General features: G+C 37.0%; 3 protein-coding genes across 5 annotated transcripts; 1 reads left to right on the forward strand and 2 right to left on the reverse strand.

Moving 5' to 3' along the window:
- Positions 1-202: 202 nt before the first annotated feature.
- LOC119999874 (sm-like protein LSM8) lies at positions 203-2622 on the reverse strand. Of its 3 annotated transcripts, none has more exons than XM_038847656.1 (6): positions 2460-2622; positions 1823-1872; positions 1221-1261; positions 1037-1111; positions 663-715; positions 203-570 (listed from the first exon to the last, which is right to left on the reverse strand). In XM_038847656.1, the coding sequence occupies exons 2-6, from the start codon at positions 1854-1856 to the stop codon at positions 480-482; spliced, it is 294 nt and encodes a 97-aa protein (XP_038703584.1). In that variant the 5' UTR covers positions 1857-1872; positions 2460-2622; the 3' UTR covers positions 203-479. The 3 variants fall into 3 exon arrangements, with proteins under 3 accessions (XP_038703584.1, XP_038703582.1, XP_038703581.1); XM_038847654.1 differs by having other exon boundaries at positions 1823-1898; positions 2460-2621; XM_038847653.1 differs by having other exon boundaries at positions 1823-1866; positions 2460-2614.
- A 2463-nt stretch (positions 2623-5085) lies between these two features.
- LOC119999871 (pentatricopeptide repeat-containing protein At4g21065-like) lies at positions 5086-8746 on the forward strand. Its single transcript, XM_038847650.1, has one exon. The coding sequence runs from the start codon at positions 5862-5864 to the stop codon at positions 8184-8186; it is 2325 nt and encodes a 774-aa protein (XP_038703578.1). The 5' UTR covers positions 5086-5861; the 3' UTR covers positions 8187-8746.
- A 548-nt stretch (positions 8747-9294) lies between these two features.
- On the reverse strand, positions 9295-21633 carry LOC120000066 (testis-expressed protein 2-like). Its single transcript, XM_038847932.1, has 7 exons — positions 21174-21633; positions 20406-20641; positions 17074-17764; positions 16241-16604; positions 15299-15375; positions 10868-11062; positions 9295-10214 (listed from the first exon to the last, which is right to left on the reverse strand). Exons 1-7 carry the CDS (start codon positions 21375-21377, stop codon positions 9633-9635), a joined length of 2349 nt encoding a protein of 782 aa, XP_038703860.1. The 5' UTR covers positions 21378-21633; the 3' UTR covers positions 9295-9632.
- Positions 21634-21833: the final 200 nt, after the last annotated feature.

A 21833-nucleotide genomic window follows, 5' to 3' on the forward strand; every position in this document is an offset into this window, starting at 1 on the left:
AATCAGCCATAGCTTGAAATAATAAAGGATAAGTTGTAGCTATACCCGACGAGATTCAACCTATGGGAGAAGCTAGCGCACGGCACTGCTACATGCAAGCAAGCTCGGGCAGCGCTCTAAGTGGAAGCCTACTCGTATCAAACCTCTCGCTGCAATAGATTTCCAGCTCTGTGTTAGCATTGTTTTCTGCAACCAAAGTTTGTAACCAACAAAAAAACACACGTGGTGGCTTCTTGGCAGATTCAATGTCACAAATACAAATCTAAACGTAAACTGCATCGCAACCAACGTTTCAGCCTGAATTAGATCCTGTTCCAAGATGGACGGTAACTGGTCCAGAAGCATGAGTGAACCTACAACCTTGTGTAAATTGCAATCTCGGTAGAGAAAGAAAAACAAAAATTACACTACTTTTGCAGTTTAAATTCCTTGGACAGTTTTACAAATAGCTCTACAGTCTACACCTCTCAAAGTCAATATCAATGAATAACAGGCTTGAGGGGATGAGCTCTCAGACTGGACAAGTCGAGAAGAGAATCAAGTTCTTCATCAAGTTCCCCTACAATACTTCTGCAAGGAGATCAAAGAGTTCGTTACGCCCAAGATATGCAAAAAGTAAATAGCATACACAAGCATAGAAGTGAAAGGAAAGATGACATTACATGTTGTCACCCCTTATTATATACAAACCCAACACGAGCAGCTGAACGCCTTCCTGCAATTTAAGAGTACGTGAGAAGAAATGATTTTCCGAGTGGTATGATCCAACAGGCAGACACTTGGTAGCGGACTCTCAAGATGAATTTAAATTAGATGGCAGTTAGAGCACACAAAAGTCACAGCATTATTAAAAAATGGAGTCAATATTTTTTAGGAAACAAATTAATTCTCCAGAGATTCAATCAGCCTGAGGAAACAAATACAACTTCCAATCCAGGACATGTTTAACTATTCTGGAAAGGCCTTTTGCTTCTTCAGTTGCTCACGTAACAAGAAAGTTGTAAATTAAAAGCAAAATGGAAACATGCTTATAAACCTTAGTCGAGTAAACACGTTCATGAGATTCATCAAGAATGATATTTGTGGCCTGATCAAAGCCTTTTAAGATTCCCTGGAAATGGAAAACAAACAATATAAACATTCAAGTCTTTTTGAGAGAACATCCAAGACTTACCACTGAAAATCCACAAAAATGTATCAAGTAAATACTTTTAACACACCACTATATTACGACCATCATTTGTGATAACTGAAATTGTCTCTGCACAAAAAGGATAGAGTATAAGGGCTAAAAAAAAAGAAGGAACGGATAAACTTCATAACAGGTCTCATTGCATGAGGCAGAATCTTCATAATGTGACCGAGGCTCACCTTAAAAAAAACTCAAGAAAAGGCAATCAAAACACCGAGAGGTTCAAAATTATAACAATATAAGAGATGTGATATTCACAAGCCAAGTTTAATTGAGAGTAGCAATTTAATTTCAAAGGTTCTATTAGTATTGTTTCACTTCAACTTTGTTCAGTATACATGACAAAGCAGTATGACACCTATTTGTCTAATCATGCTTAAAAAGAACCATCTATGGCTGCTATTATGATTCCTTTACCATCCAAGCAATTTCTATATATTTCTCATAAGCACAAAAACTAATGAATAGGAGGGTCATGATTTCCAACCAGTTTTTCCCTTCCCACATATTTTGACTGTTAAACATCCAAGGAGAAGTAAAAATGGATTGCCCAACACTCTTGGCTCCCAAAAGAAAAGTGGTATAATAAAGCAAAAACACAACAGAAAAAATAATGAAGAAGTTGCTTACGATCCACGAGAGACTCAAGTCCTGCGCCTGACATTTTGCTACTCCTGAAACTAGCAAGTAGGAGGCCCCATGAGTTCTGGGTCAACAAATAAACGCTTCAAATGAAATATTAGAATCATGTAGAACAAATTCTCTAAAGTCACCATTACAAAAAGCATGTAATATACTAATATATCGAGATGGGCTGAAGACGAGTTTGCTGATGATAGTGCAAGAAAGAGAGAAAAAAATTCAAAATGATAACTGATAAGCCACAAATTATTAAACAACATGACAGAAAGACACAACCCATACATAAACGAGCTGCATGCCATCGAGCCAATTAGCAAGACCCAAAGTGACATACATTCATCAATAAAGAATTAAATTAAGTATCATATGCTGATTCACAAGGATTTTGACTAAAACCATGACGCCAAAAACCGCAAACTTAAAACCCAATAACTGATTTTCACTTAAAACCATACAAATATTAGAATCGAGGTTCAGCAGTTACTTGTGGAAGCAGATAACAAGAGGTAAAATAAAAATGAATCAAGAATCAATAAATAAAATACAAAATTGTTTACTAAAAAAACAAAAGGAAGATTGAAGAAAGGAAGAAGAAGTTGCAGGTTAAAGTTACAGGCAACTTTACCTCCTCGGCAGGAGAAGCGACCAGCAAACAGCACCGGATCTCAGAGATTGTTTCCCAAGTGAAGACCGATGAGCAATAACAAGTCTTGAAGGAGGAAGGAGACTACCGTGCCGTGCAACACTACTACTGCCGGCTGTGAAGTAGCAGGGAGTTGGGGATATTTTACCCAAGCTTTATAAAATGGCCGGGCCTGATTTTGTCAACAAAATAGTATAATTGGGCCGGGTGTAAAAACAAGACGACTCTGTCGAACTCTAACATTGAAATACTAGGGAATTAGAGGTTTGGATAATTTTATCTATACACCATTAAAATATTAACTTTACATCATTTTTAAAATTTTTATATTGTATGTAAATATCTTTATTTAGAATGACATATTCATCCTTAACTAAAAATCAAAAAAAATTATATATACATATTAAATTAGAACTAACATTCAAACTCATTACTGCAAAACAAAGTTTATCTCATCCACTCTAATATAGATAGAGGAGAACAATCCAACATGAAACATTTTCAAAAAGAAGAAAACTTGCCCCAAAATACGGATCTTTGATACGTAAATCAATACCTTTTAGTGATATGTTGAGAGTAATCTTTCATCAAGTCCATGGGAGTCACGTTGTGCCCAGGAATTCATTGATGATCCATTACTAGTGGGATTTTGTGTGTGTTGGGCATCACTAGTTGGATAGATTTGTTTTGTGTTCACCGAGCACAATTCTTGGAATTGCCTTCTATGTCAGGTGCTGGCGCTTCTACTGCTTCTCACTCCCTTGGCCTTCGCTTTCACCAAGATACTCAATCTCAGCAATCACCGCTCCAATTGGGATGAGATTAAGGACACTTGTTTGATTAAATCCTCAGTTTGACAAATAACTAGATCCAACAATAGTACCAAGAGTAGTCATCTTTCTTATATGCAGTCCGATTGTTGCAAACCACTCATTGATTGTGGATTTCTCTACAAGAATGATACATTTTGGATCAGAAATTCAAATTCAGGTCCGATGGTGAATAATATAATTAGTAACTACAACAAATGGAGCAATGACCAGACCAAGCGATGCTATGATGATATCCAGGAGGATTGGATTGTTCTCGCCACATCTCTTGGATTTCTCCTTCTCATATGGTCGTTGTCATGCTTTATGATAATATAAGTCCTCTAAATTATTTGAAATCCAATTATTTTACATTCATACCATAACCTAACCTAGAATAACAGTGGTTTGATGGGAAAATATTAACAGTGAGAGGGGAAGGAAAAAGAAAAAAATACTGACGAAATTAAATTACACATTAAATACTAACCCCAAAGTTTTGCTGAGTTTGATATAGTGAATCCAGATGATTTAAGTATAAAATTTGTATCATAATAACTATATATAAAAATTAGGAAAATTGGTGATAAGTCCATCTCTTATAAGTGTTATTCCAACAAGGATATTCTTAAAAGTTTTATTCCATAAAGTCTATAAAGTTTAAAATATTATTCCATAAGCAAATGAGTCATTGGTTAAGTGACAATGATTTTGCATGTCCCTGACTGAGGTTATGGATATTTACAACGAGGTGTGTGGGCTTAGTCTGCCATTTACAAGGAGGTGTGCCCCTGCGTGGAGTTGATAGTGTATTTGTATTTGTACTTAAAAAAATATATTATTCTATAAAGGATAAAAAGTTAAAATATATTGTTTTATTGTCTAAAATACTCTCATCTTCATCCACTTACTCTATATTTTTAAATTTTTTTTTTATACTATACTTTTATTCTTTTCCTTATTTAACCCTCACATAACTTCAAATACTCTTTAAACCCTTCCACTAATTCTTTTTACCCCACAATTTTATCATTTTCCTAACTAAGCCCTCTTTATCCTATTTATTTTTTTATTTTTATTTTATTATCTATTCATTTTTATTTTTATGACAGGGTATTACAAGGGAGCTTATCCAATTATCTTGATAAATAACTACTCAATCAATCCCAAACTTATCACCTAAAAATCTTCAGAGGATTGCAGCCGTAACAAAAAGCTTAGATGAACAACACCCAATTGAAGGAATTTTTTTTTAGAGTACATATTCATTTTATTCAGTGCAATTCAAATGAACTAAGATTTCCACATTTTCATAACATCGACTGCTTAGGTATCGTACTTGGATGATTTCAATCAGAAATAAGAACCAATAATGGTGGGTTTCTGAAGCTGTTTCAGTAAAATCTTCTAGAGTGTTCTTTCGGTTGTGGTGAGTCTGCAACCTTTTAAATCCTTGTACCAGGAATTCAACTATTGATTGAAAAATCCCCAATTCATGCCAGAATGAATAACTTAAATACACAGATAAAGTGGAAGATCAAATCACTCTGTAAGTTGGTAATTAGGCTATTCAAGAATAAGAGACTTGCTTAATTGAATGAATAACCACTTAGCACTACGTGAGGTGAGCAGCCCTCTCTCATTCTGCATCTCGTGTTGGTTAATTGCTTTTGCCCCCACCAGCACGATATGCCTCTCAGACGGTTGATACTTGATATTGACTTCGATAACTTCGGCTTTGTCGAGACAGCCGAGTGGGCCGCCTACAGTCCATTATTAACAAGAGAAACTTTAGTTACATCACAATATTTATTAAATAATCTCTCGTTAAGTGTACCCTTGAAAAATCAAAAATTTTACAAATACATCAAAAATACATAAAATCTAATACATTTTAGAGATGCACCCCAGACATAAATTAGAGAAAAAAACAGGGACAAAGGATGTGATAATCCCTGCCAAAACACAACAGAATTTCCGCAACAAAATCCATCAAAATCATCAATTGATAATCTTGGAGTTGCGACTGAAGGAACCCGGTGCAAAAAAAACCTATTTCATAAGGCTTCAAAGTACTAGTCATTAAGAATACTATGAAAGAAAAGCAAGGAAGTCCTCTTGAATAGGCATGCGTGCATTATATCTAAATCCCTTTCTAACTTTATTTCAATCTCAACAAAGAAATGGAAGCATAAATCTTTGATGGTTGTCCTCTTACTCTTTTAGCCTAGCATGCCTTGTGGGGTCTCTCGGGTAAGATTTTTCTCCAAATGTCTTCCGATCCATGAAATGGTGGGAGAGGCGGTGTTCCTCCTTCCAAAATAAAGCTCCGGCCACATCCGCAAACACTCTCCTTCCCGGATCCCGTCCCACTCGAGCTGTCCCGACCACGTAGAGAGTCTCTCGGCAAGTAGAACTTGCTGAGGAGGAGTTCCTCTGCGCTGTGTTCTTTCGAGAGGTTGGGGGTGGGGGTGTCAATGCAAAATCAATGTAAATCGGGTGTGTTTAGAAAATATTGAGGCGTGACTAAAATTTTTTTATTGACCAAGCTAGGTTTAAATCCATTATGGATTAAATGGCCCAATCCCCGTCATTGATAAAGCTGGGTTTAAATCCATTAACGATTAAATGGGCCAATCTTGGAGGCGCACAACATTTGCTTCTTCTCTCTGTGTCTCTGAATTCTCCTTCCACAAAAGCACAAACCACGGAAAAACTCGAAAAAGAGAGAACATGTGCAGGGCAAATGCAGGGCAAGTTGGAAAGACCGCTGTACCTATGGAATTTGATGATTCGGAGCTCCACAAGCAGCGGTTTCTTCGAAGAAACTCTAAAGATATACTCTTCAATGGTGAAAGCCGGCGTCCATGGCAATAACTTCACCTTCCCTTTAGTCCTGAAAGCCTGCGGTAAAACCAGTTCTGTACGGTACGGGACCATAGTCCATTCCCTCGCTCTTCGAGTTGGATTTCATGCAGACTTGTTTGTGCAAACGGCTCTCATTGACATGTACTCTAAGTGCCGTGATTTATGGTCTTCAAGGCGAGTGTTCGATGAAATGCCTACCAAAAGCATTGTTTCTTGGAATTCCATGATTTCTGCTTATTGTCATAATTATCGGCTCCGTGATGCATTTTCTCTGTTGAAAGAAATGCAGGTCCTAGGCGTGGAGCTAAGCTCCACTACTTTTATTAGTGTGGTGTCTACTTGCAATTTTGGACAAGGCTTGTCTATACATTGCTACATTATCAAACTTGGACTGTCCAACTCTGATATGCAGTTAGCCAATGCAGTGATGAATATGTATGTTCGCTTTGGTCAAATTGATGGAGCTCGTTGCATCTTCCATAGGATGGATAAGAAGTCGATTGTTTCATGGACAACAATGATTGGTGGCTATGTCACTGATGGGAATGTTTCTGAAGCTTTCGGCATATTCAACCATATGCGACACCGAAGTATTAGCCTGGACTTGATTGTCTATGTAAAACTTTTATCGGGTTGTGCACAAGTAGGGAATTTGTTGTTATCTTCATCAATTCATTCTGTAGTTCTCAAAAGTGGATTTGCAGATGCAGATCCCATTAACAACTTGCTCGTCAACATGTATGCAAAATGCAGTGACCTTCCAGCTGCTCAGAGAGTATTTGATGGTGTAAATGAAAAAAGTGTCTTCTTATGGACATCTATGATTAGTGGTTATACTAAACTGGGTTATTCTGCTGAAGCTTTAGATCTCTTCAAGAGGTTGTTGCAGACAGATATTCGTCCAAATGAAAGAACCCTGGCTACCATACTTTTAGCCTGTGCTGATTTGGGATCATTGATTATGGGGAAACAGATTGAAGAATACATTTTGTTGAATGGATTAGAGGCTGATCAGCAAATCCAGACTTCATTGATACATATGTTCTGCAAATGTGGGAGCATAAGTGAGGCAAAAGATTTATTTGAGAGGGTTTCAAATAAAGACTTGGCTGTTTGGAGTTCCATGATAAATGGCTATGCCATCCATGGGATGGCAGATGAAGCTTTCAGTCTCTTTCATGAGATGCGGAGCTGTAAAGGAATAAAGCCAGATGCTGTTGTTTTCACAAGCCTATTGTTGGCCTGCAGCCACTCAAATTTGGTTGACGAGGGGTTGAACTATTTTTGGAATATGCAGAAGGTATTTGGAATAGAGCCCGTAGTGGAACATTATGCATGCTTGGTGGATCTTCTTGGTCGAGCTGGTCACTTTGATTTGGCCCTCAAAACCATCAAAGAGGTGCCTGTCCAGCAGCTACCTCAAGTTTGGGCTCCATTGCTTAGTGCCTGCAGGAAATATCACAACATTGAGCTGGGGGAGTTTGCGGCCAAAAAGCTATTAGAATCTAACCCCCGTGTCACTGGCAATTATGTATTAGCAGCTAATTTTTATGCATCTGCAAATAAGTGGAAGGAGGCTGCTAAAATAAGAAGGATGATGAATGCTAACGGATTTCTTAAAGAACCTGGTTGGAGCCAGCTTGAGATCAATGGTGTTACCCATGTTTTTGTTGCAGGGGATCAATCTCACAGTCAGTCAGTTCAGATATACAAGAAGCTAAAGGAACTAAACATTAAACTTCTAGAAGCCGGATATGTTCCAGTAACAGATAGGGTGACTCATGATTTAGAAGAGGAGGAGAAAGAGGAATCACTGAAGGTTCATAGTGAGAGACTGGCTATTGCATTAGGTCTCATCAGTACTGAGGCAGGTGTCACTCTGAGGATCATAAAAAACCTACGAACTTGTGATGATTGCCATTCTGCTTTGAAACTTATCTCAAACATTACAGAAAGGCAGCTTATTGTGAGAGATGGTCAACGCTTCCATTATTTTCAGTCTGGTTCATGCTCATGCAAGGATTTCTGGTAATTTCAGCTCCCTCCACTCCAGACACAATTAGACCTTGAAATACTTACGGACTTCAACTTTGAAGAGATGCTCGTGTTGCTCCCTCTGAATGAAGCTTTAAGCAGGCAAAGAAGGGCTCGCAAACAAACTTTATACATGTTTCACGCTTGTATAGACCATCATAAAGTAGACTAAGCTATTATCTAGTTCCCAGTACTGATCTTTCTTGATCCTTGTTTTGGAAGAATCACTGGAGAAAGCTTGCTCATGCCATGAACCAAACACACACCGGTTAAGGTAACTGGACAAATTTATTTGTCCTTTGTAGTTCAAACCGTCTTCACTTGAGGTAGCTTTATTTGATATCCAAAATTTCGTCTCCAGACCTTTCTCATTGCAAGTCTGGTTCTGCTCAAAGGTTTGATCGATTAATGTTGTGTACTTCTGCCAAAATCCTTAAGACATCACTTGATAGCCTTACGGAAAATTTTGGTTTGAGTAGTTTCTGGTTTTCATGCCTTGCTATTTTATGCTGAAATAGATATGTGCAAGAGAAATTAATTTAAGTAGCAGGTGCTTACTGATCTCTCATTTCTTTGCCACATTTCGGTTCGTTGATTACATTTTTAATTAACATTTGTAGACATCTCCACATATTATGTGGTTACTTTTTAAATTAACAATATAAGACCCTCTTTTTATACACAGAAACCGCTTTCTTTATTTAATCAATATATTAATTTGTACAATTCACACTCTTTTAACTCTACCCATGTGATTATTTAGTAATACACCTTTCACAAGGAAATCCATTTGATATAGTAATGATTCGCTACCAATTAGTAAATCTTTGAGTACATCCTGTTTGCTCTTGATCTCGCTGTGAGAGCCTCAAGCACCAGAGTTGTTAACTTTTCTTGAAATTAATTTTATTTCAAACACGGGATACCTAGAAAGATTTCAAGTTTTTTCTTTTGATAAAGTTGTACTTCCCGAAGTTGTTAAAAAAATAAAAACATCCAAACACCATATACAATAATTATAAAATAAAATTATACCATACAAAGGGTTTATACGGTGTATCACGGAGCCTTAGAAAAGTTTATTAGCTCGTAGGATGATGTTAATGTAATATTTCAACTTTTATGCATGCCCTTTTGGAAAATTACTTAGTAGACTCATCTGTTTCGCACTTCCACAGTTCCACACTGAAAATTTCACATACTGGCTAAATTAGCAGGTGCAGAATGACAAGCTTTCCCCTTACATACTGAACTGCAAGAGATATGAATGATAATAAACATATTCAAAGTGATTTTAGTGCCTAAAAATAGTATTAGTGCGAAAATCCATGGGTTGCAGTTCTATACTAGCCAAGTATGGTGCAGTCAGCAACTCCATGAAGTGCAGCTAGTTGAAGTGTTCTTCCGGGAGTTTTATGGCCCTCGCATGTTCTCAACAATATTCCTACTCCTCTTCCAAGTGACGCCTCTTCTCCCCAAGTTTCTCACCCATCTTCTTCCCAAAATCAAACATCCTTGCTTTTCTTCCAATTTTCTTTGGCCTCAAATCATCATCTTCAAGGACATAATCCTGCTTCTCTGATGATGTCAAAGATGTAGTAGGTGAATGACTCTCGGGAGTTTCCCCTATATCCTCTTTGCATGTTTCTTCTGTTGTATCATCAGCTAACAAAGGTGTTTTTAGTTGCAAGGACTTGCTGCCTCTTTCTGTAGAGCTCAAGGAGGAGCCCAATGCATTTGAGGAATCAATTGTTGGTTGTTGAAGGCAGTCAACATTCTTTTCTTTCTTGTGCTTGCTTTCAGTGTGATCAGTGGAGGTTCCCCTACTAGTTTCGTTATTGGTTTCGGATTCAACAGGTTGCAAAGAGCTGAAAGCTTCATGCGCCGTATGATCACTAACAGCTTCTTGATTAAGCCACATAAATGGAGCAACTTTCCGAGGGACCCAGTCGTCCGTTTCTGCTAACATCCAGGGAATCGATAAATTTTCACAGTTAGGAAGCACCATAGTCTCCTGAATGGCTGCCTGCATAAGTGAAAACACGAATCACCTGAAGCTCCTTATGCATTTTCTCAATTCCGATTCTAATAAAGCTAGTATAAATTAAGTTCATTTTAATGCAAAATCATTATTCCAAAGGATAAGTGGTGAGAGAGTCACAAGGCAGGGGGCATAGAATGAACTTGATCCGATTCGAAATTGAGGGAAGCAGCAATCAAATTCTCTTCCATTTTAGAATGAAAAACATTACCTAAAGGGAACACACTGAAACAAACTGCTCAATATATGCAACAAAACAATCAAAATTACTAGAAAACAATGATTTTGAGTTCATAAACCAAGAAAAAATAGGTGTTCTTGGATGCAAGAATACACGTGAGACAAAGATACACAATTTGGGATTGAGGGAAAAACTTGAATTCCCCCACCCCCTAAAATGTTGACATTAAAAGATACAAAATAGTGTGACACAAAAAACATTTTTTCTCATTGATATAGAAGGAGGATACAACGAAAAGGTCATACTAATTGTCAGAATCATACGCAAAGTCAGTATCTGGTAATAAAATTAGATATCATTACCTGTAAATATGAGTTTAGCTACTTTAGTTTCAGGCAATGCACAAAAAAGTTTAAAAGATCAAACAAAAGTATGTGAGAAACTAAAAATTCCATACCTTAAACTTATTAATCAGGAAAGAAGCAACTTGTCCACTAGTAATCTTGTGCTCCCCAACAGACGATGCCAGGTCAAGCTCTATATTAGGCATGGATGTGAAACCAAACCATAATTGATCAGAGGGAGGTGACTTTACATATATTCGCATAGTTCCTCGAAGAGATGCAACTTGTATTGACAAAGACAGAGGCACCTTTGGATAAAAAAAAAAGAGAAAAAAGTTTAAGGAAAAGAGACCATTTGCTTCTAACTATATATCTTAAAACTCTAAAAGCAGCTTTCGTAACGTGTAGTAAATTATAATAATAGAAACAATAGAAGATCCACTAGTAACATGTTCAAGATTCTGAAAATATATACTCCTCTCAACATATTCCGAAGAGAAATACATAATAGATTGTACAAAGAAAAGGTGCAGCACATATGTGAAAATATTGTGCCATATGGATTTAAGGCTAAAAGAACAAGATTCAATTGCAAGGAAATAAAGATTCAAACCAAGCACAAAATGAGAGGATATTAGTTCCCATCTTAACACACAAAAGGAAGGCAGTACAACGTAAAGGTAGAGTGCTATGTCTGGTTCTCTCAAGTTCTCTGGTGTCGTATGGCATGAGCAAAATGGCAAACGTATATTTGCACAATATGGAAAACATTTCCAAAACGTAACTTTTTTCACAGTTGATTTGACCACATAATTAGATACTGAATCCTCATTTGTGAATACTAATTCTCCTATCTAAGCACAAGTAATATTTTCATGTAAGTGTCGCAATCTGATTTTTTGATAATCATGCACTTACTAAACCTGGTCAAATTCAGAAACTGGCATTGAATGATTTAGACGTAGAACCTTGTCGCTGATGAAGAATGAGAAATAAGTCATCACCATAAATGATTTTGCTTTACTTTAATCATTTTTCTGCAGAACAGGTTCATTACTCACAAATGCCCAAAGCATTACTATTTCTTTTTTCTTTATAAGAGCGAAACTGATGCCCAGCGGTAAAGTTTCTTCAGCAGCCTAGAGTTGTTGTAAGGGAGAATTCGCTATCCAACAATCCTCCCAGAAACTAATACAATCCCCACATCCAGCTTTGAAACAGGTGTGAGCAAACCATATAGACCAGCCCTTCATAATGTTCTTCCAAAGCCTAGTACCATGAGAGCCACTTTGCATGTTAGAGAACCAGCCCCTACTGGAGAGGCCATATTTAATGGCAATGACCTGCTCCACAATTGGCCTCTACCAATACAGAACTTCCATACCCACTTTCCCAGCAGAGCTTTATTTAAAGCAGCCATTGAGAGAATTCCAAAGCCTTCATTGTCTCTAGGAAGTTTAATAGTATCCCACTTGATCAAGTGAAATCTTCTTTTCTCTATGGTATCTCCCCAAAGGAATCTGCATTGAATATCCTCAATTCTTTTCACCACATGGGCCGTCATTGGAAAAAGAGACATTAGATATATTGGAAGACTTGTACAAGTGCTTTTGATTAAAGTCAATCCACCCGCTTTGGACAATAGATTTCCTTTCCAACCCGCTAGCTTCTTGTCAAAATTTTCTATTATTGTCTCCCAAATGCTCAGAGTCTTTGAATTTAGCACCTAAAGGAAGACCAAGATACTGAGTAAGGGGATTAATGGTACCATATCCCAAAATGGCAGCAAGATCCTCAATATTATTGACCGAACCAATAGGAATGATATTACTTTTGCCAAGGTTAATTTGAGACCAGAAACAACCTCAAAACCCAAGAGAATTACTCTTAAGGTTGAGAATTCGATCCTCATTGGCTCTACAAAAGACCAAGGTGTCATCTGCATAAAGGAGGTTTGAAAGTCCTTTAAATGCTAACTTCACCATTGTTACTGCTTATCTTTTCCCCTACCAAGAAACCATGGATGACCGCCCTATCAAGCATCACACTATGGCAATAATAAAGAGGAAAGGAGAAAGTGGGTCTCCTTGTGTAACACCTTTTGAGGAACTGAAAAAATCAGAAGCAGCTCCATTCACTAAAACAGCGAAAGAGGCTGAAGCAATACATTTCCTGATCCAAGAGATCCATTTCTGCTTGAAGCCTTTCTTCTCCATCACTTTGAGCAGAAACTCCCAATTCAGGTTGTCGAACCCTTTTTCCATGTCCAAATTACACATCAGACCAGCCCTTTTGCCTAAACCCTAAACCTCTATTATCACAAATGAGATATTTAACCTACTTACAGGAAAAGACAAACGGTGAACTTTGTAATTAAATATGACCTATGAAGAAAACATACAACCATGTTAACTGCAGTCTCCTAAAAACTTGTTGCAAAAACAGGGTTTTGGGAAGTAGTGGTCCACTTAGAAAATGCATATCTATGTCGATTGTGCTGAAGGAGATTTTACATTTTCGTTAATCCATGAAAAGAATTTATATAGACACATAGACTCATGGATCCATACATCCCGATTGTAAAAGAAGAAATAGAAAAGAAAGAATCGGAATGTTTCGATATATTTCTCGAAACAAACGAAAAGGAAACAAAAGATGAAACATAATCATTTTGAATTATGGCTGCAAAAGCTTATCTTTTTTTCTACAAATTCAACCGGAATTAGCATTGGCTGGCTTTCAAACTTTCTTGCTCGAGAAGATCAACCGTGGAACCTTAGAGCCTGGCACGAACTACAACTGCTACGAAGGTTGTTACAAGGGAGAAGGCATGAGCAGGAGAACGAAGAAAAAGATTATCATCAAACGTCAAGTCCTCATTTTCCTAAGCTTTATAGGCAGTCTCGGAACTAAACATCATTGTAGCAGAAGCGACAAATTGTATGGATGGTTACCAGTTAAGAGATACATTTTAAAAAGAATGTAGCAACAATGAGAATGTTGCGATGGATTTGCATCAACACAAGAAAGGAAAGGACAAGAAATGAGAATTCGATCTATGATAGGGATAGCTTCTATTGAAGATAAAACCAGAGAAAATCATCTAAGATGGTTTAGGTGTGTACAATGTAGAGACATAGATGTCCTAGTTCAAAAGGTCGATAAAGTTCAAGTAGGTGATACTTCAAAGAGAACAAAAAAAGAGAGAAGATGGCCAAAATAGACAGGGATGGAAGTGAAAAAAATGGCACGTACATTATAAGGTTGATGGAGAATGTAGCTTTAGATCGGAATGATAGCAAAGGAGAATTCACGTAGTTGATTCAAAGTGCTTTTTAACCCAAAATGTTTGGGGAATAAGGCCTTGATGACGATTAAAACTAGAAGAATGTGAATTGATTTCGGTTGGAAATTGCAGGGTACAAACTTGATGGCCAAGGGATAACAATAAATTAGATATCAATGTCTTAATCTTTTTCACAAAGCTCTATGGGATAAATGGTTTTGGAGATTTCAAGTGAAAGATCCATCCTTAAATTATTAAACCAAAAACATTTGAGAAAGAAAAAGAAATGTAAGTGTGAAGCTTCCAGGGCTTCACGAAATACCTCAAATTCTTGTAAGGATTGGAATTACAAGAACATTTACTATATAGGATGAAATAAAATCATTAACCGACTGAGCAAAACACCAAATTTAGATATTGTAACAAAGTATGCTATCAATTAACTTTTGATGTACACTTCAACTACTTTCCGATGTGTACTTCAAATAATTAGCACGCATTCAGAAAAGTGAACGTAGTTAAAGGGCAAGACGTATGCGACCTTATTCCCTACGGAGAGCCTATTTTCAAGATTTGAACTTGTGATCCCTGGGTGGCTGCGTTGTGGTGAAGAAACTTAGTAAACTCAGTAAAATCCATAGTAACATAGTTAAAAAAAATCATATTTTAATATTTCAGAGTATGGAAAAAGTATTATTATCAAACAGAGACAACAAAAGCATACCACGCTGAAAGGATTCCTCAATATTAAAAAAAAGGCAGCCTTGGAGACTCGAGCACACAGGACCATCTAATTCAGCATGTCATAATGCAAACGAAGAATACAAGCATGAAGAAGTTAGAAGTTGGGGATTTTAAAATGTTTAAAAGCTTACGTTGACACTTCTGTTACTGAAATAATGTTTTTTTAGTGACAGGGAATCTCTCCAACTGTAGTCGAGATTCCGATTGATGAAAGTAGCTTTATCCAAAGGGGCCTTAAATATGTGAGTGCCTATGACTGGAAAGAACTACTTCAAACCAAGAAGAATGATGTTTTACGTAAGATAGTGAATTGAAAAACATGGGATTGCACAGAAAAAAAATAGCTTTGCAACAAAGATAGAAAAACCAATGACATATTAATATGATATAGATCTCCTTGAATCAATGAGTTTGTACCTTTTATTTATGATTTATCACCCAAATGTACATATAAAACATATGAACTATGTAGATGAACAGAAGTACATTATCCGTACAGAAAACTGATACAAACCTGTGAAACCTGTTTAGCAACAGAGTTAAGAATAGACTTCCACCTGGATCCACAAGTTGATGATGATACGCCGCCATCTGTAAGACAAAAAGGTCGCAATAGGCATCATTTAGATGATGCTTCTTGAAACAATATGCAGTCACAATTGTTTGTTAAATTATCAATGAGTAATGCATGACTTCCTCTAACCTGGCAAGAAGAGGACACAGCAGGCTGGAAAACCTGATAAAAATACATCCATTCCTCTATTTCCCAAAAGTATAGGAAATTAACAACGCTAAGCCACAATTCTTCTTATTGATTTTATTATTTGTTGCTTTTAGCGCGAGGGAGGACTCAAGCTTTCTCAAAATCCAAAAGAGTGACCCATGTTTGTGCTCATAGGTTCAATTTTCTTAATCACAGGTTTTAGTCTGCACTTTTCATACCAGGCATCCAATTCTGTATTTTCATATGTAATTTAAATGTTTGTGTAAGAGTCCTAGTTTGGCTAATTATGTTTTAGTTTGAGTCTAATGTTTTATTGGGCTTGAAGTCATGGTCATATTGGAGTTTAGAGTTGTAATCGTACTAAGGAAAGTCATGAGTCTATACATCCTTGTACTTCGTCAGACGAGTATTTTGAGGAAAAATGTTCGAGTATTTGACTATTTAGACATTAGAGGCATGCTTGCCTAGGATTTTCTTCTTTCTTTTCTCCTCTATATTCTCATCATCAATACAGCAACTCAGGAACAGTCTCAAGGCTCTAGAACAGCATCCCTAACATGAGAGTCTAAAATACAACTTTTCTGTTTGATCAGGTAGTCTAAAGACAACTTTTGAAGTCTATATAAAAGATTTCTAGGTTTGTAGCACATGCATAACAATTCTATATTTCATAATGATTAGCAAGCATGCAGCAAAATCTAAATCAATTAGCTTTCACACAAGTTTACATACCGAAACTGGTATCCGCTGCATTCTTGTGCTCTTCTGCATCAATAGTTCCTTCAGAAAGATTCAACTGCTTCCCCAACTGCTCAAAACCTTCAAGAAGGTCAGGCGAGACATTAATGGAGCTTGATTCTGAATTTGAATCTGCCACACCTTTCTGGAGATCTAACTCACGAACTTCCACCCTCGTTTCAACATCAAATATTGCCCCGCCAGAATATTCAATATCAACTTCTAAAGCCCATACTTCATTCATGTCAGTAGGACAAACCCTCATACCACCGATATAAGGTGGGAGATTCCCCAGGTCTATGTCAGAACATACAACTTCACCTATATAACTGGGGGTCCTCATATTAGACAATGTCCTCTGTCACACCGAGTAAAAAAGGTAACCAAATTGCATCAGCATCTAGACAAAAAATTACAAGTTCATAAATACTTTTTTCAGGGAAACACACATTAAACAATATAAGTAAACCATTTTCTCACTCTCACATATTACACCTTTTTTTATTAAGACACCTCTCTCCTAGACTCTTAAAAACTATTCCCATCAAGCACGCTTCCCAAATTTTAAGGTGGCAACATGGCTTACCCTGGCTTGTCCAGATGAATTTAACGTGGACCACACAGTGTACAATGCGTAGCACTTTAAAAATTATTCGGATTTGTAAGTTGAAACCCCATGTGATTGCAATAAATAAGACAATGTTTAGCCATTTGTTAGTAGAACAAAATTGATTGATATCCTCACAACAGTGCATCGCATAAACAACAAGGACAGCAACCACTCACACAAATCCATACAAGTGAATCTAATTTGGGAGGTTGTAAACCTGTATACGGGCTTTCATGGAACTTTTCACCTCCGAACTGCTTTTGGCATCGAAAAAGAGCCTGGAAATTAACAAATTCAAACAAAATGTACCCTCATCAAAATTCAACTTGTCATCAGCTTCTGCATCAGAAATTGAAGAAAGGTTGCTTTGGCTTCCTGAGTGAGGAAAGGTTGATGCTGAGAATTCTGTACTTTCTCGTGCGGAAGAAATTTTGGGTGTCTTCACAGTCGGAGCACTCTTAGTCAAGGTAGTAGCCAATATTGAATCTTGAACTGGACGGAAGTTCTCACTAGTCTTTCTCTCTATGCGGCCATACGACGAAATCAAGGTCCCTTTATTTTCTACACCACTCTTTGACGCCCTTCTGGCAAGCCTCTTTAAAAATAGACGCACCTTTGATGACGAGCCATCTAGCCTAGTTTCATGATCCAAGGGCTCACCATTTAGCCCCATCATCAGCCTCCCAAAAGGTAAGTTACCTGCTTTTAAGGATGCCAGGTAACTGTTGAACTCGTTGTGCCACTTGGTGAACCAAATAATTCTTTCTTTGTTATCACCTGAAGCAAGGCGAAGGGATTTACACCATGACTCCTTCTCCCAGGATGTCTCCAGATAAACATAAAATATTTTACTTCCATTATGTATTGCTTCAGTCTTGTTTTCCACCCTTATGGGGAACCTTTTGGCCCTATAAGAAAGGTGTGCATCAGAAAAACAGAGAATTCATTGCTTCTCATATATTAGGAAAGGAGAAAGTTAAACTTCATGAAAATTCATGAGTTCTCAAATGGAAAAAAAAAAGAAAAGAAAAAAGAAAAAACTTAAAAGAGGATAATTCGACATTCTATGGAAAGTAACAAAATGGTGGACGACAAACTTTAAAGAGGATAATTCAACATTCTATGAGATAAGAACTTGCCTCATTTATTTACACAATTTGAGTAACAATAGATGAGTGATTGTGAAGAGGAAAAAATAACTGGAGAAGTTAAAATAACTCTCTACTTATACTTCTCCACTCTCAAAGAAATTGAAGACATCAAAGTAGCGGGTTCAGTAACATATTTTCCCCCACTCTCTCTTTCCCTTCTTTCTCTATTTCTCACAAACATTCAACCCTTCAGTTCTCTCTTAATTGTTAAACTCTCTACCTATCTTTTCTTCCCAATTCTCCTCCCAAAGATTGTGCTAGAGGAAGGATAGAAGAATGCAATACGTACTCCCCATTTTCTTCAATAGGGATGTCAATAAGTACTATCCATAGATCACTATTGAACATAGAAACAAAGAGAAAGTGTCATCCAATGCTGGAAGCAGGCAACTAGGGCAGAAATTTAGATGTAGGAGTGGGAAGAATCTCATTTTGTATACATAGACTAAAAACTTCCAGATGATATGAGATTGCCAAAAGTTCAAATAAAGTTGTTGAACTCTCCCTCATAATCATATATTGGCAGCCATAACGACTTCGAGTAAGATATGGGCCTAGCATAAGGAACCTGGTGAAAGGATTTTAATAGTAGTGTTACCATAGAAACAGAATAACAATCTGCTTTGTGTTGTGTATGGCAGACATCCACTCTGCTGTTTTAAAAAATTGCTAGTCCAGGTTTCAAAAGAGAACCAAGAAAAAAGGCCGTGGTTCAAAACAAGGGGCTTCTGCCATTGTGGGGTTCATGGAGTGCTAAATATGGAAAGTATCATGCCCACTTGCAGAGAGGTTAGTTTGCAACCATAATGTCCAGGTTGCAATAACAAAACACTACTGCTGCGTGTGAAAATCCATCCTCATGGAAAGCTATAAAGCCTGACATAATTTCTATCCCACTAACAATGTTGCGACCACCAAGTGATGCCCCTTAGAAGAGAATTCAGTCCCTAACTATTGCCATGAAACAGAATATTGTTGTCTCTCTTTACGTGAGAATAAATTATGATGCCGTGTTTTGATGGATAATCACAGCATTCCTAAGACTTAGAAAAAGTATTTGAAGTTTAGGGTTTAGATAATGTAGGAAACATTTGAAGTTGTCTATAAAGGCTGGACTTTCATGGAAGTTTCTGGGCTACATTCAACTGTCAAGTTGTTATTGACAGTGGCATGAGCATTGTTTCTTAAGAATTTGTGTATAAAGAGAACTATGAAAACAAACACAGTTACCCTAGAGTCTCAATAAGGCCCCCTAGGAGTCCCTCTTAGACACGAAACTGTGATGGAGTCACACCACCAAAAGTAAAATATTATGGCAAAGAGAATGAATCATAACGTCTAATTTTCATTGTTTGTTAATACAAGGCTCTTTATATGGAGAAACTCTACTTCAAATAAGAGAACGATTCATAACTCAATAACAATAATGAAAAACTAAAATAGAAACTATACTCGTAAATACTAAAGGGCAATAATTAAAAACTTAAACAGAAACTAATCTCCAAAATACTAAGGACTCTAAAAATACGCTAGACTACATAGTTACAATATACTTGAGAGTTGAGACCAACCAAATATATCTAATCTAGTTTTCAAAATCTTTCTAATTGTCTCCTGCTTAAGTAGACCTTCTGAAGAATCACATTATCTGTACAAACTAATAAAGCCAATCAAAATATCACAAATGGTATGGCCCAGGCAAAGTGTGTGTTATGCACTATCTACCATCATGCAAGTGAATCTAACCCATAGATTCATTTGTTGAATCAGGTATGACGATTCCTTCCAAAAATATAAATATTTCTACATAAATTCACCAGGAAAGAAAAATAAATACACAGAGCCATTTCTCTTTGAATTAAGTCGGACTACAACTCTATAATAAATTATATATCCCATTTACTGACTAAAGCATATATCTGAGTAGAAAAGGGTAAGAGAATTACAAGAAAAAAAATCCAGTACTTTGTAGGAGAACAACAAAGCAGATTGCAGCCAGAGTCTCACCAGACAAATTTTTCAAACCTATAAAAAAAGGAACACTGAGAATACTTGAAGTAAGTGCAGGTGAAAGAATTATGTATCTATGCAACACAGAGATTTGTCTTCTGTCCACTTTATGCTTTAGGAACGAGTTCAAAAACTACATCAGAGACAGGTCTGATAGAGCACAAGAGACAGGAAAGAAAACTAGGTAAGTGAGGAAAAAGTATGAAGGTCTGTGAGGAATTTGCACTAGCCTCAACTTAAGTGACAATTAAGAGCCATAGATGTAGAAAGATGAAGTAAATGGCATCATACCCTTTTGTTGTAAAACTAAGCCCAAACCAAGAATACCCATGAAACTGAACTAAATGTAATAACGCATATAGAAAGAACTTGGCAAGGACCGCATTACCATTTTCTTGAAGATAGATTTGTTGCTGAAACAGCTTCTATTACGCAACCTTTCAGAGAAATAGCAGTCTGGGAACCATCCGATTCTTTCAAAATCAGTGAGCAGTTCTTGATTTTTGCATACTTTCGAGCAGGTGAGACCTCAAAATACTCCCTTTTCCTCTTTTGCTCTCTGGGTACCTTCTCCAAAAGCCAAATTTTGGGAACTTTATCTGATTCAAGAACCCAGACTACTCCCTGAGACACATTCAATTAGACTAGCCTGTGAAACACTAGTAATAATCATAGTCCTTATAAGATCTTGAAAATTGCTGCGGCATAAGAAGTGAACAAAAGGGGAAAAATATCAACACCTCAAATTGCATTCTGTTGATTAATTCTCATAAAAAGGATATGCTAATGCAGAGAAGGAAGTTACAGTAATTAAATTACAGAATGCAGGCTATTGACTATCATATGAAATGCATTTTTTCGGAACATTCAGTGCATGTCCACAAATATCCTAAACCAAACAAAGCCCCAATCCTTATGTGAGAGGATGTTCAAGCGTTATTTAAGGTTTTCTTACTAATTACACCACCCCAAAACCTCACTTCTCCCCGACACCTCCTCAAAACCTCCTTCCCAAGCAAGCCGAAAATGACCATACCAACAATATCTTATCTTTCAAACAGTTGATGCTAATGAAGAAACTGAAACCTTCATTGTATTGATTGCTATAAAAAATAAAAATTGGGCACGTAGATGATAGGAATATAGTTTGAGATACCTCCTTGGTATAAGAGGACTCCAGGGATTGTCGAGGATCCGGACCCTGTTGATCAGAACTTGACAAATTTTGGGCCTCTAGTTTCGTGTTCTTGCGATTGAGTCGCTTCAAGACCAGCATCAGTCCCAGGCCTTCGAAGGCAGCAAGGGTAAGTGCCCCAACAAGAAACCCACTGAGAAACACGCTTACCCACAACACTAACATTTCTCAATTCGGGATTTAGACGATTTAACGCCAAACGAAACTGGCGTTTCTACATCAACGGGGTTTTTCGCATCATGTAGTCCACTGACTCGAGCATATCTTTGATGGAACCCCCAGTTGCGTTTCCTTTGCTTGCTTCTGTGGATCAATTAACGAATATGGTATAACTACAGAACAACGCAAGAAGCGTCTTCATCGAAAAAACAAGACGAGAAAGTTCTAACCACACAGCGAGGGGGTAGAGCATCCACAACTAAATTTCCAAGTATCATTTCTTCTTTTTTTTATCATCTTCTTTGTTCATCACTTATTAGTTGTATGCCCGCGCTTCGGCACATATTTTTCGATACTTTATCAACATGAAGAGAGCTTTAATTGTAGAAAATAGAGATGATTATGAGATGAAAATAAAATATGTACAATACTTTTTTTTAATTTGTTAAGAAAAAAATTTTC

Source organism: Tripterygium wilfordii, chromosome 6 (assembly GCF_013401445.1).
Source record: "Tripterygium wilfordii isolate XIE 37 chromosome 6, ASM1340144v1, whole genome shotgun sequence".
Taxonomy (NCBI): Eukaryota; Viridiplantae; Streptophyta; class Magnoliopsida; order Celastrales; family Celastraceae; genus Tripterygium; species Tripterygium wilfordii.

What these genes read in the sequence shown, in the direction of transcription:
- LOC119999874 (XM_038847656.1), bottom strand. Translation starts at nt 1,856, where the DNA reads ATGTCAGGCGCAGGACTTGAGTCTCTCGTGGATC. An exon ending in AACGTGTTTACTCGACTAAG is followed by an intron (nt 716 to 1,036) that starts GTTTATAAGCAT and finishes CTTAAATTGCAG; the next exon opens with GAAGGCGTTCAGCTGCTCGT. An exon ending in ATAATAAGGGGTGACAACAT is followed by an intron (nt 571 to 662) that starts GTAATGTCATCT and finishes ATCTCCTTGCAG; the next exon opens with AAGTATTGTAGGGGAACTTG.
- LOC119999871 (XM_038847650.1), top strand. Translation starts at nt 5,862, where the DNA reads ATGGCCCAATCCCCGTCATTGATAAAGCTGGGTTTAAATCCATTAACG.
- LOC120000066 (XM_038847932.1), bottom strand. Translation starts at nt 21,377, where the DNA reads ATGTTAGTGTTGTGGGTAAGCGTGTTTCTCAGTGGGTTTCTTGTTGGG. An exon ending in CCATGAAAGCCCGTATACAG is followed by an intron (nt 16,605 to 17,073) that starts GTTTACAACCTC and finishes TCGGTGTGACAG; the next exon opens with AGGACATTGTCTAATATGAG. An exon ending in TTGCTAAACAGGTTTCACAG is followed by an intron (nt 11,063 to 15,298) that starts GTTTGTATCAGT and finishes TTTTATCCAAAG; the next exon opens with GTGCCTCTGTCTTTGTCAAT.